Source organism: Medicago truncatula, chromosome 3, assembly GCF_003473485.1.
Source record: "Medicago truncatula cultivar Jemalong A17 chromosome 3, MtrunA17r5.0-ANR, whole genome shotgun sequence".
NCBI lineage: Eukaryota > Viridiplantae > Streptophyta > Magnoliopsida > Fabales > Fabaceae > Medicago > Medicago truncatula.
The window spans coordinates 11675882-11691504 of NC_053044.1; the positions used below are offsets into that span (position 1 = coordinate 11675882).

The 15623-nt window shown below is 30.9% G+C and overlaps 1 protein-coding gene across 1 annotated transcript; it reads right to left on the minus strand.

Moving 5' to 3' along the window:
* Positions 1-6104: 6104 nt before the first annotated feature.
* Positions 6105-15239, minus strand: LOC11405735 (serine carboxypeptidase-like 40). Its single transcript, XM_003599462.4, has 7 exons — positions 13680-15239; positions 10534-10641; positions 9987-10261; positions 8018-8275; positions 7511-7719; positions 7021-7126; positions 6105-6369 (listed from the first exon to the last, which is right to left on the minus strand). Exons 1-7 carry the CDS (start codon positions 14053-14055, stop codon positions 6208-6210), a joined length of 1494 nt encoding a protein of 497 aa, XP_003599510.1. The 5' UTR covers positions 14056-15239; the 3' UTR covers positions 6105-6207.
* Between the last annotated feature and the right edge of the window lie 384 nt (positions 15240-15623).

Below are 15623 nucleotides of genomic sequence, written 5' to 3' on the forward strand. Positions count from 1 at the left end.
ATAAAAAATTAAGAAATCAAAGGATTTGAAAGAGTTTGAAAGATGGGGTGAGATAAGAGTGATGGAGGTGTGTCTAACGAACTATTAAGAAAGTAATAAGAACCAAAACCTTTTATAGAAAATATCCCATTGTTTTGTTTTCAACAAGAATCCTTCAAATGAAAACAAGTTTCAGATCCATCTAAGGGTTTTTGTTAGCGAGGGACTTATAATTCCATCTAAGGGTTCTCTCTTGATTACAAATCTAATTTTGTAAAATTCATTTCATGTTCACATTTGTGTTATTTGTTTGTCTTGGTTTGGTTTGGGTTTGAGCTAGAAGGTTGGTTTAAAATCCAAATAACCCTAGAGTTGATGGGTTAAATCGTGTTTTAAGGTTGTGATTGGAAACAATGTTTAAATTTCAATCAAGAAATAAACACCTTTCTTGAATCTTCAGCCTTTGAATTCAATTTGAGGTACTAAACTTTTGCGTTTGGTAGGGGCTGTGTTTGTTTGTTTGTTTTTCTTGTTCTCAAGATTTGAAGATGATGAGATAAATATGGTGGATATTTCTTTTTGCTTTTGAAGTCAAAATGCAGATGAAGAAGGTTGATAAATTTGAAGATGAAGAAGATGACATAAATAAAAATTAATTAAGAAATATTTAATTTATTGATGAGGTAGATTTTATTTTAATTAGAAATAATAAATACACAGGTTGCGTCTGACTCAGTTGAGTGATCACATAAGCCTTGACGAGTTCAGATTAGCTCTAACTGTTATTTCATCCAATTTTCAGTTCTTTGCTTAGATGCATGACATGTGGCAAACAGAAAATCAATGACTGAGAATAAAAATTAGAGTTATGTTATTTGAACAACCATTTGTATGACAACTTTTGAGACAACCATAAATTTATTTTCCAAAGAAAAGGAGCAATTGGCACAAAAACCAAAACAATAGAGAGATATGAGTATGAAAGAGAAAGTTGTCACGAAAATTGTCAAACAATTGTTGTACAAATATCATTTCTCTAAAAAAAATATAAAAAAAACAAATATTTTGTTTAACAAAAAATGAAACAGTGACGGGTTCCAAAGAGAATCGTCCTTGAAAATTCAACACCGCACTCCTTGTTGTCCATGCTCTCGGCACCCCATTGCCGTTGTCACTTTCGAATTAGCTTCTCCAACCCCGCCGCATCTTCCCCCTTTTTCAAATTAGGGTTCAATTTGCAATTAAAACCAAAAGTAATCCATATTTTTTTATTCAATGTTGCATATGAAAAAAATGCACATTTCGTTCGGCAATGTAAGCATTTCAAGAACAAATACACAAGGGCGGAGACTCGTGGTGGGCCTTCCCGGCGACGGAGAGGCAGGGTAACATATATAAGCATGATTGGATGGAAACAAAATGTTAAAGTCCACGGAAGTAGCGTGTTGGGTGTAAGCGGAGAAAAGGAATAACTTTCGTTGAAAAGAAGAACAATGGAATGTTGATTGTGTTTTTCAATCTCAAACTTTGAATTATTTCGTGCCACATGTCACACATCAGTAAAGCAAATTGGGAAACTCTATGTAATAAGGATTGAAGCAGATCTGAACTCTGCCTTAGCTTAACTTGTAAAAATAAGGTTTTGCAAAAGATAGTAAAGATTGGAGGCCAAAAGTTTCATTTTAAACTTAGACGGTCAAAATTCCAAGTTTTGTAAAAATTAGATGGTCAAAAGTGCATTTAAGCTCCTAAAGATTGATAAAATAATATATTCTGAAAAAGCTCCTTAGATTTTTTTCTCAAAAATGTAATTAATGATTATATATTTTTAATATCAACAACAACAATTATAATAATATAGTAGTAATACTTATTTGGTAAAAAAAATAAATAATAACATAATCAATATATAAAATGATTTGTGAGTATGCCCATAATATTTTGATTTATGGTTGTGCCCATCTAAGACTTTCTTTCACTCTATTATTATTAAGGAAATGCTAACTTGTGTCGTTAAGGCACAAGTTAAGAAATCAAAGATAGAAACATTTGATTTCATGACCGGGGTTCGAACCCCGATACCTCCACTTGTGTGTGTGAGTTTATAATGGCTTTGCCATTTCGTCTATCTATCAAAAAAAAAAAAGAAGTCCTTGTAATGTCCATCTTTATACAAAGAACATATTATATTCTATTGGTCTATTAATTTATATATGGATATGGTGAGACTGCACCTTGACCATATTAAATGTCAATAAAGTTGTTGATCAGAAAACAATAAAACAAAATCAATCACAACCTCAAATAAAAAAGATTTAGGCACATTCACATAAAATAAAAAAAATTAAAATTAAAATACGTCAATCACATCAATTAATATTATTTAATTTTATTCTCATTTAATTTTTAGTTTTTTAATGGTTTGTGAGTATGCCCATAATATTTTGATTTATGGTTGTGCCCATCTAAGACTTTCTTTCACTCTATTATTATTAAGGAAATGCTAACTTGTGTCGTTAAGGCACAAGTTAAGAATCTAAAAATGGAATTAAAACATAAATTTTGTCTTGAAAATATAAGATTTTAAATTTCTAAAATATTGATTGCACAATTTCCAACAAATGTTTCTATCTTTGATTTCTTAACTTGTGCCTTAACGACACAAGTTAGCATTTCCTTAATAATAATAGAGTAAGAGAGAGAAACCGTGAAAAAAGGAGAATGGAATAGGAAAAAAGGGAGAATATCCACCACCATGGAAGTTAGTACAACTATTGTCATGCTAGAAACAATAACAATGACGAATTCGACGGCGAGACCGTCAAATTTTATTTTGACGATGATATCAGAAGTGATTAACCACTTCAATTCGCAATGCACAATAACGATCACACCATGGAAGGTTATCTCTTCCACACAAAAATTTCTGATATCCACCACCATGGAAACCTGCCTCTTTCGTTGCCCTGAGCAATCACCTATGTGAACTCGCACCTAGAGGAAGACAGAAAAGTCTCGTTCGGCACGTAAGGCCCGTTCGTGTGCGGGTCGGTTCAAACTGTTATTTCAGGTTGGGCGAGTGATTAGATCCGGTTTTGGATGAATTAATATGATCGGTTAGGGGTGGGTAGTTAGAATCAGCGGAGCCCGTACCCGACCGTGTACTACACATATTTATGTACTTATTTATTAACTCTGATGCTTTAGGTTGTTTGTTTTATAAGGCCCATTTTTTTTATCTCTTCCAGTTTAAAACCTGGTCCACTATGAGATAATAAATCCTAATTTCACTCTTCCCCCTCGTACAGAAACAAACATATGTGCCTCCCTCGTATAGAAACACATTGCAATGTTTCTTCTCCCTTTTCTCCATCGATTCTTCTCCCTTCTATCTCTCCATCTCTATTTTTTGTATGTCCATTCAAAGAGACAATCTCTATTTCTATCAATCCGAAACTTCATTTTAAGTTTCATCCTAGGTTTCATTTTTGTGTATTTTTTCTGTTTCATCTTAGTTTCATCTCTGTTTTTTTAGGACTTGAAAGATTTGAACAAACCGTCCGTATAAACCGCACCCGAAGTAACCGGCATTGAAGTTAATCATATATATATATATATATATATATATACATAGAGAGAGAGATAGATAGATAGATAGAGAGAGAGAGAGAGAGAGAGAGAGAGAGAGAGAGAGAGAGAGAGAAAGAAGAGAAAGACACTAAGAAATTACACAGGTTCCTTCCACAATCCGGAAGTAGTCATGTCCCCCTTGCACTTCCAAGGAGAGTTCACTAAAATCAAGTTCTGATTACAAATGCTCAAGCACACAAGCAAGATATTTCCTATGCTCAAGCATAAAAGCAAGAGACTTATAAACAAACAAATTAAAAAAATAATAAGTTTGGTTTGAAAACTTGATATACAATCAGTGGTGTTCACAATACAAATCAAATCAGACTCTTAAGAAATTCTAAGAGTTTGATGCACAACTATTTTAACAGAGTGTTGGCACAATTTAAATGTTGTTGAGTCTCTACAAATCTTCAAGTCTTCATTCCTTTATATAAAGGTATGAGAGATACGTTGTAAAAGTGCCAACACATCAAAAGAGTCGTTACTAAAGCTTGATCATCACCAATGATTTGTTGCTTGATTTGGTTAATGTCCTAGGAGGGAACAATTTGCAATTCATTCATTGTTTGGAGAATTAATTAGCGTAGACATAACTGTAGCAGTACTATGTGCAAACAAGAGTGGAGTCGTAGAGTAGTGGATGTACAATTGTACTATTGTCCTTTTTCTACGCTCTTAAGTGGATAAGCATCTAATGCCTTCTGATTCCTCTAAAAGAGTAGTTGCTCCAGGCTTCTATTCCTTCCGCAAACTCGTGTCTTCAATAAATATAACTAACTCCAGGTTCTTGACTTCAGACTATGGACTCTGGTGCAAGAGATTTTTGTTTTCAAGTTGGCGGATATGGTTAATTTCACCTATTGGAAGTGATTTTTAGGTAAATATTCTAGTCACATATGCTCCTACTATGAGAGAGATCATAAACCCATTCTATGTTGGCATCGATAGTGTAGTCGGATGAAATCTCAATGGTTAAATCGATATAACAATCGATTTGAAAGCCAAGGTAGAGTATTATTGAAAGTGCCTTAAAAAAAAATTGTGGTAAAATTATGCCATTTTGCGCCTAGGTCCAAGAGACATGCATAATGCATGTTTCAGGGCTTTTATTTTCCGGCATGGTCTATAATAAATATGTGAGAGTTAACTTAAAATCAGTAATCTGGAGAAACGTGCCACGATGGAGAAGCAACGTGCCACGATTGTTTAAAAAAGATCCTGAAGCAAGTCACTGGAAAATTCGTGCCACGATGGAATCGTAACGTGGCACGATGGTACACTGAAGGAAATAACATAAACGTATTTTCAGTGAAGATTTATTCTATATTTTAAGGGTTACTTTCCACTATAAATATAAGCCTTGTATCAGATGATAAAGTGTGTATATAGCAGGGTTTAGAAGCCAACATACAAACTAGGGTTTATAGAGAATTTCTCTTGGCAACAACACTAGGGTTGGGATTGTTTTGATTCATCTTGAACAAAACACTATCAGGATTGAGTCTCTTGGTCACGGGAAAAGGCTGGGACTTAGGTAGAATTAGGTTTGAAGACTGATTCTTGTAACTCAATATCTCTTTGTAAAGAAACTCATATCATTATAGTGGAACGGAGAGCTGCTCTCTCCCCCAGACTAGGTCATCATTAGACCGAAATTAGGTAAACAAATTCTTGTGTTCTCCTTCTTCCTTTTATCTCTTGCTGTTTACTTTTGTTTGAATTATTTGCTACCCACTTGATTTGATTACTTGGTATTAATTTGCTCCACGCATCAAGTTTTATTGGTGTGGTTTTCACAACGAATTCACAACAAAATGCAACACAATTTTAAGTGTAGTAAAAGGAAATAGTAAAAGAGGGGGTACCTTTAGGGAATCAATAGGTTAAATGTTGAGAGCTTTTGAGGTAGATTATGGGTTTAGAAACACCATTCAAACACTTAGAGTGTGAAATCAACGAGTCTTTTGTTTACGGGAAGAGATTTGGGTAAATGGTAGAAATTAGAGTTTATTGTTGAAAGTTAGTTTCTTGTAACTTTTTGTTTCTCTTAGTAAAAAACTCATTGAAGATATCTCAACTCCATACGCGGTCAATCTGGACCGAATTAGGTGAACAAATATCATCGTATTTTTCCTTATTCTCCTTTATCTTGCTTTATTGTCTGTGCTTGTTTGGTCACTTTGGATTGGTTGATGCTAATTTTTCTCAACAATATTTAGCTTTGGTCTTGTTTCTTTCCATAGTGGATTCATTGTTACTCTTTGGTGAAGTATTTTTAAGGATGAACCACATAAGTTCTTGCAATTGGTCTTCTTCTCTTATCTGTGTTTTAATTATTTTTAACCAAGTTTTCTGATTTTGGTTTCGTTTTGTTGTGTTTGTACAATCTTCTGGTTTCTCTTGTTTGATTGGTATAGTACAAGTAACTGATAATCCATCTAGAGAGAAACAATGTATTGAGATTTTCTTTTTCCATTTTAATCAATCAATAGTTGGAATCAAAATCACACAATAAATGGATTTTCTTTCTTTAACAATATATATAATTCAACAACTAAGCCAATAGAATAATTATTCTAACATGATTAAAGTAAATTAGTTATATAATCTTTGAGTAATAGGAAGAGGAGTGCCATTTAAGAAATGCATAATTAGAGAGAGGGCTCTTGCTGGTTGATAACTTGGCACTTGATGTCCTGCTTCTCTCACTGTGGCAAAAGTTAGACCTCCCTTGTATACTTCAGCATAGCCACCAATCTGTTTCACATGAAATTTCATCACAAAATGTTTATAAAAAACATAAATTTTATTATCTACATTATATTTGTCTAAGTGAAAGTGGACTTAGATTCCTTAAAGTTTAGAGTTCGAGATTTATGGATGAAAAAAGTGTAGTTAAAAGAAAAACCCACTAAAAGTGGTAAATCAGATTCTCCGACATAGATTAATCAACGACAAAGGTGATAGATATACTTAACACTATTAACATGATTAACAAAAAAAAAAAAACTTTGATGTTGATAGGAAATTAAATTTTACTCTTTCATGAAACATGATTAAATAAATCAAATCAACACTATGAAATCATAATAACAATAATAACTTTTATACTATTATAGAAAATAGAAATAATAATCAAAATTATAGAAGGAAAAGACAAATTTTCTCTTTAATTCCTTCATCATTATGTTTAGTGACAAAACTAGAGAGAAAATTCATTTTCTCTAAATCTTCTTCCCTAAATTAACTTTTTCCAGTAACTATTTGAATTGTCAAGGTTTGATTTTTTTAAAATGACAAATGTTCGTATATTAACATTTTGTTGGGGTGGAAATAGAAATTTTGTTTATAATATTAAGCTTATGAAACAAGGAAAACAAACATTTGACATATTATTATTGCAAGTACCTCTCCCTTTATGAACCAAGGATACCAAGTTGTCTCAATGGGAAGCTTCATCTTTTTAAGGGAATATTTTGTTCCAGTAACAGGCACCCTTCCATCTATATCACCACTGTATCATACAATAGATAAAAAAAACAAATCATCAACACAAACTTCATAAACATCTTTTATTTTTATTTTTTGTCAAAAGTAGCTTAGTAGCTGGAGTTCACACATTTTAAATGTGATAAAGTAGGGTGATCGAGGTTCGAACCCCAGTCCCTGCATATATTATCCAATGTATGTGCCAATCGAGCTAAGCTCAGGGAAACTGCTTCGTAAACATCTTTTGCTGATGATTCAAATTTTATTCTTTTTTTTTATTACCAAGATTGTTAGAATAACAAGGGATCATACAGCTTTACAATAAAGTGAGAACAAATATTATCAAAAGACAAAGAGGATATGATAATTACTAGTCCCTACAGTCATAAGTAAAGAGAAGATGTTTTACCTAAAAATCCAAACCCTTAATCCATTATTTAGGAGCTCATGTAAAAGGGGAATGATTGTTGTAGGACTATCCCCCCAGTTTGAAATGATAGTACTGCAGGCTTCCCAGTCATGCTCGAGCTTCGTGACATTGGCATGGAGGGCCTCCTGAACATCACCCCGGTTGAAATATGCTTGTATATAATCGTCACTGCATGGATCAAGAACATCCTGCGTACAATAATGATTGAATTCTTACTAATCCGAGTAGAGTCGGGTGTACACCCATTTAACAGGGTACGGTTATCCGAATATTTAATTTTTCAATTTATTTGGTTTGAACTGATTAAGATCTTGTTCAGGGCGATCCAACCTATAAGTTAAGATCTTGACATGACGACATACTCATCATATTCCCCTTACAATATATAAAACCAGGGCCTCGTTAGCTCGATCCTTGGACCGACCCTAATTGCTTTAAGAAAAATCAAAATTTCATGCCACTTGAAAAAGGAAATTTGAATCTTACCGAGACCTTCTTGGGACGGTTAGTGAGGCTGTGATTAGTGCAGACTGGAGCATAGATGTTGTATATATCAAGAAACAATGTGTTCTTATCAACTTCACTTGCTGCATCACTGCACTCAGTAGTTTGATTGGAAGTTGATGAGAAATTACAAAATTTCTTGATATTATATGCTGTTTGGTCTGATATGATTGCATGAGTAGCAAGAAAATCATACATTCCTTGCTCATCTGTGTCATCATTGATCACTGCATTCCCAATCTGTGCATATAATAATATAACAAAATGTAAACATATTCATCTTTGTTACATTAAATTGTTCCATTCACATATTTTTTTTATAATTTTTATGTTCTATTCATCCATTTTATTTGAGTCACTATAACCAATTAGTGTTGAATACTTACTATCTAGTATCTCCACTTTATTCATTAAAAAGTTGAATTTTAGAGCAAATAAATAATCTGAAATCTATTAGAAAACTATAATCTAATTCTGTGCTTTGGTAACCAATCTGCTGCCTTATTATTATTCAACTAACTATTGGAATAATGTATATAAACACAAAAATTGGTTTATGTGCAATTCCATTATAGCTAAAATTATATGTTCAATTCCATTATAATTAAAATTAATTTTATAAATTATTCAAAATCAAATGTTGCCATTGTAGTACTAAAACACACTTTTTTTAGAACAATTAAAAAAGAAATAAAAAATCGTTAAGTAGTCCCTAAAAGAAAAGGCGAAATGTTAATTAGGGCCTTAAAGACACTAGTTAAAAAAAATTAATATAGAAATTATGCAATGGAAATGAGTGAAAAATGGAATGTTTAACTTTATAAAAGTAAAAAATTATTGTTTTTAATAAAAATTTCTATTTTTAACATCTTTAACCATTGCCCTTAGGGCACTGGTTAGAAAAACCCAAAAAAAAAACTTCAACAACTACTCACCAAAACAAAACATTATCAACTACTTACTATGCTGCAAGTAATTAAACTGTGAAATTGTTCTATTCTAGCTGTTGCCTTTGACGGGTAGCACTTTGGTGACATTGGAAACATTGGCCGAGCAATGTCACCAAAGTGCTGCCCTTCCTTCCCATATCTATAACTAAAATGTATAGCCAGTAACAACCCTATCAACCCATACTAACTAAGGTCCCACCTATGGACCAAATAGACCACTCATTGGTTTTTTATTTTGAGAGGAAATAGACCACTCATTGTTAGTTGTTACATGATTAAAAAAATCTCATACTATAGACCTAAAAACAAAAAATAACCAATGATATCAAAGACAAAGGAACAGATTTCCATGATTCAAGATTTAATAAACCCAATTAAAAAATAATAAGTCAAGCATACATATGTCATGAATCACGTAACAAACTTGTTTCATCCAGAGTGGTGGACCAATCCTGGACCAAATAAATTTGGAAACCCAATCTTATAACAAATGAAAATTTATCCATTTTTGTTCAAAAAAATGTCTCATCGATCAAATATGGTTAATTTATATTGAATTATCTTAAATAAGACAACATTAAGTGGAAATAAAAAATAAAAAATGTGGGTTGCATAAAAGTTGCATATATTGTTTTTACTATTGAAACATGAAACATGTCTGAGTTGCATAAATATGATGTGACGTTATGAGACTACCTATTAGTAATCTATGAAATTTAGAATCAGTTCCATAAAATGATCTTAGACGAATATGTAAAATTTTTAGCACTATCAATTCTCATTAAACTAATTACTAATTAGCTTTCCTAATTTTATTTTTCACCATCATGATGTGATTGAGAAATTTGACAAAGCCTATTAGATTAGCTGTAATTTTCATAGGACAATGTCCATTATTTATGTTTAAGGGCATAATGAACACATGGAATAATAATGATAACTTCATCTACATGCTCATTTTCCAATTTGATAACAAATAGAAGAAAGTGAAAAACACATACCATAATTCCTTTGAGGTTGATAATTGTCCTATTAGCCTTTTTATTATGGTGGAGAATATTGTGTGCAAGTTGAGGAACATAATGACCAGCATAACTTTCTCCAGCAATGTAGAAATCTCTATTCTTATATTCAGGAAATCTCTCTAACCAATTCATCAAAAAAATATAGTTATCTGCAGCAGTTCTTCTATCTCCACTGGTATCATAATCAGATGATTTATTTGAGTATGAAAACCCTACCCCAGCTGGTGACTCAAGGAACAATACATTTGCAGCTTCACAGTTGAAAATTAAATAAAAAAAATGAGAAATATGTAAAATTAATGACTAACACTATTGAAGAAAATGAAACAGCGACGAAAATTAAAAAAAAATAAAATAAAATTGATTTTAATTTTTTTTTGTGTGTGTGAGTTTTTGATAAATATTGTCATTTCGTTTATCTAAGAAAAAATAGTTAATAATGTTTTTTTTTAATATGTAAAAGTATTTTTTTTTTCATATGTTCTAAGAAAAAAATTGGTCGATTTGAGGTGATAATTAATACCATAGTTCCATGAATAATTATTTTTGTAAAGGGTTTTCCCATCACTGTTCACACGGAAGGGTCCAACTTCTTGCATTGCTCCATAGGCAAGAGATGAGCATCCAGGACCTTTGAAAGAGAAATGAAATTAATTAGGAGTTAAATAATATAATGAAAGAGACAATAATATGTAAGTTTATATAATTTCATCTCATTTACTATATAAATAATTTCATCCTCATAATTTATGTTAGAGTTTCATTCAAATAATTTATAAAAAAGTTTTATATAATCATTCAACCCTTTACTATAATAACATGGGGTGACTTTTCTATACTACTGTATAAAAAATTTATATTATAAAAATGACCATGTAAAACTTTTTTATGCTATCAAAAATGGGTTAGACACTACTAGAAAAAGTAAAATTAGCGAGAGAAATCAGTAACGGAAAAAATGAAATTCCTCATAAATTCTTTGGTCGCAAAATTTAGTGACGGAATTAGAGAGGGATTTCACAATTTCCCTCACTAAATTTCTCTCACTAATTTTTGTTTTTTTAGCAGTGAGACTTTCACAATATATATAACTAATATTCATATTTCGGTTGAAAAGGTGTTTCATGTCGAATAAAAATTACATCAAGTGGAGGGAACTCTGAAAAAAATAGCATCCATTAAACTCTATGTTGTTATATTATATTTATGCATTTAGATACAAGTATAGTCAAACTTCTACCAGCTTAATTAACATACACATGACTTGAGGCTATGTGATCTTGCATGTCACCATCATCAGAAAATGACTATAAATTAATAGAATAATAAAGGGTCAAATCCCCACTTGCCTATAAAAGACACATTAATTAAACACTAATAACATACTAATAGTTATTTTATTTCTTTTGTTGTACGTTTGTTCTTGTATACAACATAACATGCACGCCGGGAAATCCTCAAGAAGCGTGAATTATGGGATTTTAACACCTGCCATTCTTCACATTGTTGTGCTTCTCTCGGAATCGGGTAATGATATTTGAACAACGATAACTTTCGGACAACACTCTTTTTTTCTTTCATTTTCCTATAAGAGCAAAAGCAAATGAGATAGAGTTTCCTAAAAGTTGTCAAATTTTTATTGTTCAAATATCATTATTTTAAAATATTATTTCCCTACACTACATAATTGAAGGAAAATACTTCAATTATGTAGTGTAGGGGAATAGTATTTTAGAATACTTCTTTCAAAAAAATAATTGAAGGAAAATACTTGATTGGTCACATGCATTTGAGTACACTACTTGAACACAAACACTTAAGAAAAGGTTGAAAGAAAAATGAATTAAATAATATATATTTTTAAAATAATTATTTGTATGTATTTTTAGTGTGTTCAATTGTTTGTGATCAAGCAAGATTTCCTCGTAGTTGAATGAGTGCCCAAACCCATACGACTGAACCACTATAAGAGTGAATGGACAAATTGATGTTCAAAATTATAAACATCGGAGAAAATAGTTCATGATTCTTCAATCATTAGAGACTATGATGTGACAAATTAACAAAAATATGTAACCTTTCCATATTTTTACTTTCGTAAATATGTGGCCCCGACATATTGATGCTAACAAAGTAATTGAGTGGATAATCTGTGATATTGACGAAATAAAACTATTTTACACCGACTATAATAAAAGAAACTTGTAGATAATTTTGTGGATAATTTAGTAAATATTGAATTATAACAAAACATATGGTAGGGTAAAACATAATTTTGTATACCATTGGTGCAGAGCTATTAGTTAATATCTATAATATTAAAATGTCTTCAATATCTCTCTTTAAGTTATTGGAATATGTATTTGAGAGTTGCTAGTTGTAAGTTCAAGTTCATTATCATTCCTCTACAAATAAATGATATTTTTCTAAGCCCTATTTAGTTGCATGTCCATATATGTGCATGTAACACTTAATCCCAACATATGAAACTAAATGATATACCAGCCATGCAAAGTGATTAGAAAAGACAACCACTAGAAGATGAAGGATAATAATATGTTGGTTGAACAACTATTACCTATAAAGACATTATCTAAACTATATAAATTAAAAATAAAAGTAAAGACTTATATATATATATATATAATTTGGGTAGTTCCAATTTTCTGTTTTTACTTTTTTTTTCTTAATAAATTTTTAGTATTTAAAAAAATTATTTTATTTTGGAGTAAGTTTGTATAATATATAATTATTACTTTCAAAAGTAGTATTACTAACTCTGGTAGAATAAGTGAGATAAGCAGTGTTTTGTTGACTAGAAAAAACCACATAATTCAAAACAGATAACATCCCATAGAATGTGTACTTAACTAGAATTTTAGGCCTTCCTCAAAACAAAAAAATTAAACTAAAATTATTTATATGTGATCATTATAAATAGATTCGTTTTCTCAAGTTGTTTCTCACTCGTGATGTGAAAACCCAAAAAGAATGTGAGTTCACAACAAGGCAAAGAAACACTTTGTACATGTGCATGTGCCTAGATGCAATTGTGTTGAAACTAACTGATTGAAAGGAATTAAAAAGAATTAATTTCAACGTTTTTGAGTGTGCATCACTTAAAATGCGTTATCATGAAATTTGCAAAGAATGGACTTATGAAAAGAAGCAAATATTATACTTAGATCTATCAATAATTTAATTTAGGATAGACAATGTATAAATTTTTTACATTATCAATCAATCATAAGCATTATATCATTAACGATTTTTAGTTTATAATCTATTATAAACTAATGATCGTTTGTGATTGGTTGATAGTACAAAACGTTTTACATTGACGGTGCATCATAATTATTCTCCAAGTTAAATGGGGAACAATAAAAATAAATGTCTCTAATTATGTCCTTAATTGTTAGAAAGACTAAAACTAGAGATCAAATTTTTGTTGCAACTTTGTTATATAATGATTAAACTTTTTGTGGTAGTGATAGTTTATTTTGCAATCCTTGATATTACTAAAATTTAGGATAATCAAGATTGTAGTCCATTGAGCCACTAAAATTTAGGATAGTTTATGTAAGGTCTCAAAAACTTGTCACACTTGCAACAAATTCTATATACTATAATATGAAACATTGAATCTAATAATAGATGTTAAGTTTATACCTCCATTGAGCCAAAGAAGAAGAGGCAATGTTTCTTTAGAATGATGAGCTTCCACAAAGTAATAGTAAAAAGCACTTCCTGCTATTTTGTCAATTGTAACATACCCTCCATATTGAGAGAATTTCACATTTGGTTGACCTGGTAGCTTCTCAATTTTGTCTTTCTCTTTCATACCATCTTGAGAATGAACCATTGGATCAAGGGCAATATTCTCATGTATCTTAAAGTGACTTGTATCAATTTGTGAGTTTGTACTGTATTTGGACTTTTGTAATTTGTTAAGAGCTTTAATTTGTTTGCTTCCATGGATTTCAGCCACAAAGAGAGTGACAATGAGAATGGATAGATGAACCAATGAAGAACTTGGTTTGCTCATTGTGTTGATTTTGTTATGAAGGACTCAAAAGAAAGAGGGTGAAAAGTGTGGAATGTGTGGGAATGTGAGAATGAAATTAAGGAGTGTGAGCTTATATATATGCATAAAAAATCTAGCTAGCTATTATATAGATTACTAATTTGCAACCACATTAAATAATGTTTAAAAAAATAAAACCGGACTGGAAATTGAATCAGTGAGACATTCAGATCTTGACTCGATTGGTTCAACTACGATTAAACTATTAGACAAATAAATAAAGAGTAATAAAACGTTCAAAAAATATGATAAAAATAAAAATTGGTTGAACTAACTACAGTTGAATCGATTTACCTTTGTTCAATTTGATTCAACCAGACTGTAATACAACAAGGATCAAACCGATTATAAAATAAACCGATTCCCAATTCAACTAGTTGAACCATCCGGTTTAGTTTTAAACATTGATTAAGGGGCATGATTGGCTGACCAAAATAACAATGTGATAAGAAGTGGACAAATTGAATACTAATATTTTAATTTCTTGATCACCAATCATGTTCATCCATGTGAGTAGAGTTTAGAGATTGATGGTTCCTTAAAACACATGCAAGAGGATAATTAAACTTTTCAGATTTAAATGATAAGGCAGAATTAATTTTCTATTAGCAAACTTCTTCACAAAAAAATAAAAAACTATTGGGAAAATATCATTTCATATAAAAGTTTTTTTGTACACAGTCCAGGGGAGTAAAGAACAGAGTTGGGGTCCTTAATTGAGGTTGTATCAGCTGCAAGAGGAAAATATTACAGAACAATGTTAGGATTCAACTATACAAAAATGTTCTTATAATTCTAAAAGAAACCAACCATGCTTCTAATTATTTAAAAAGAAAGAACTAAAACAGTTTCTAGACTCTGAGGGTTCGTTTGATGATCATGATATGACATGATATGAAGCTAGATAGAGATAGGATAACAAATAAGATAATAAAACAGTTTCTAGACTCTGAGGGTCCGTTTGATGATCATGATATGATATGAAGCTAGATAGAGATAGGATAACAAAGAAGATAATGATTTGATAGGATAAATTTTCATATTATACATATTACAGCAACATCACAAAAGAAGAAATCTATCAAAAAGAATGAGAATTGAAATTGATAAGAAAAAAGAAAAAAGAAATGAAATCAATCAAAATAAAAAGATGAATCAAAAAGGAAGAGAAATCTATAAAGAAAGATGACAATCAGAAATCTATAAAACAGAAGAGGCAAAAATTGAATTCATACCCAAAAAAAAGTGGAATCCATTGAAAGAAAAAAGGAAGAAGAATATTAGAGAGTTGATTCTAGGAAGAAGAAAAAAAGAAAAGAAGAGGGATTCTAGGGAGAAAAAAAAAAAAAAAGAAGAAGAAGAAAAGATGAACGAGAGGAAGATGAGAAGAAGCGGCGTAATCAAAAGGTTAGGTTAATTTTAACTCAGCCTAAATTTAGGATAGAAGTTACAAAGAATTGAAAGGATATGATAAGTAAAAGAAATAATTATCCTATATTAATAGTGCATCAAACAGAATAAACGGATTT

What these genes read in the sequence shown, in the direction of transcription:
- LOC11405735 (XM_003599462.4), bottom strand. Translation starts at nt 14,055, where the DNA reads ATGAGCAAACCAAGTTCTTCATTGGTTCATCTATCCATTCTCATTGTC. An exon ending in TCAACCTCAAAGGAATTATG is followed by an intron (nt 8,276 to 9,986) that starts GTATGTGTTTTT and finishes TTATATGCACAG; the next exon opens with ATTGGGAATGCAGTGATCAA. An exon ending in TTAAGGGTTTGGATTTTTAG is followed by an intron (nt 7,127 to 7,510) that starts GTAAAACATCTT and finishes TGTATGATACAG; the next exon opens with TGGTGATATAGATGGAAGGG.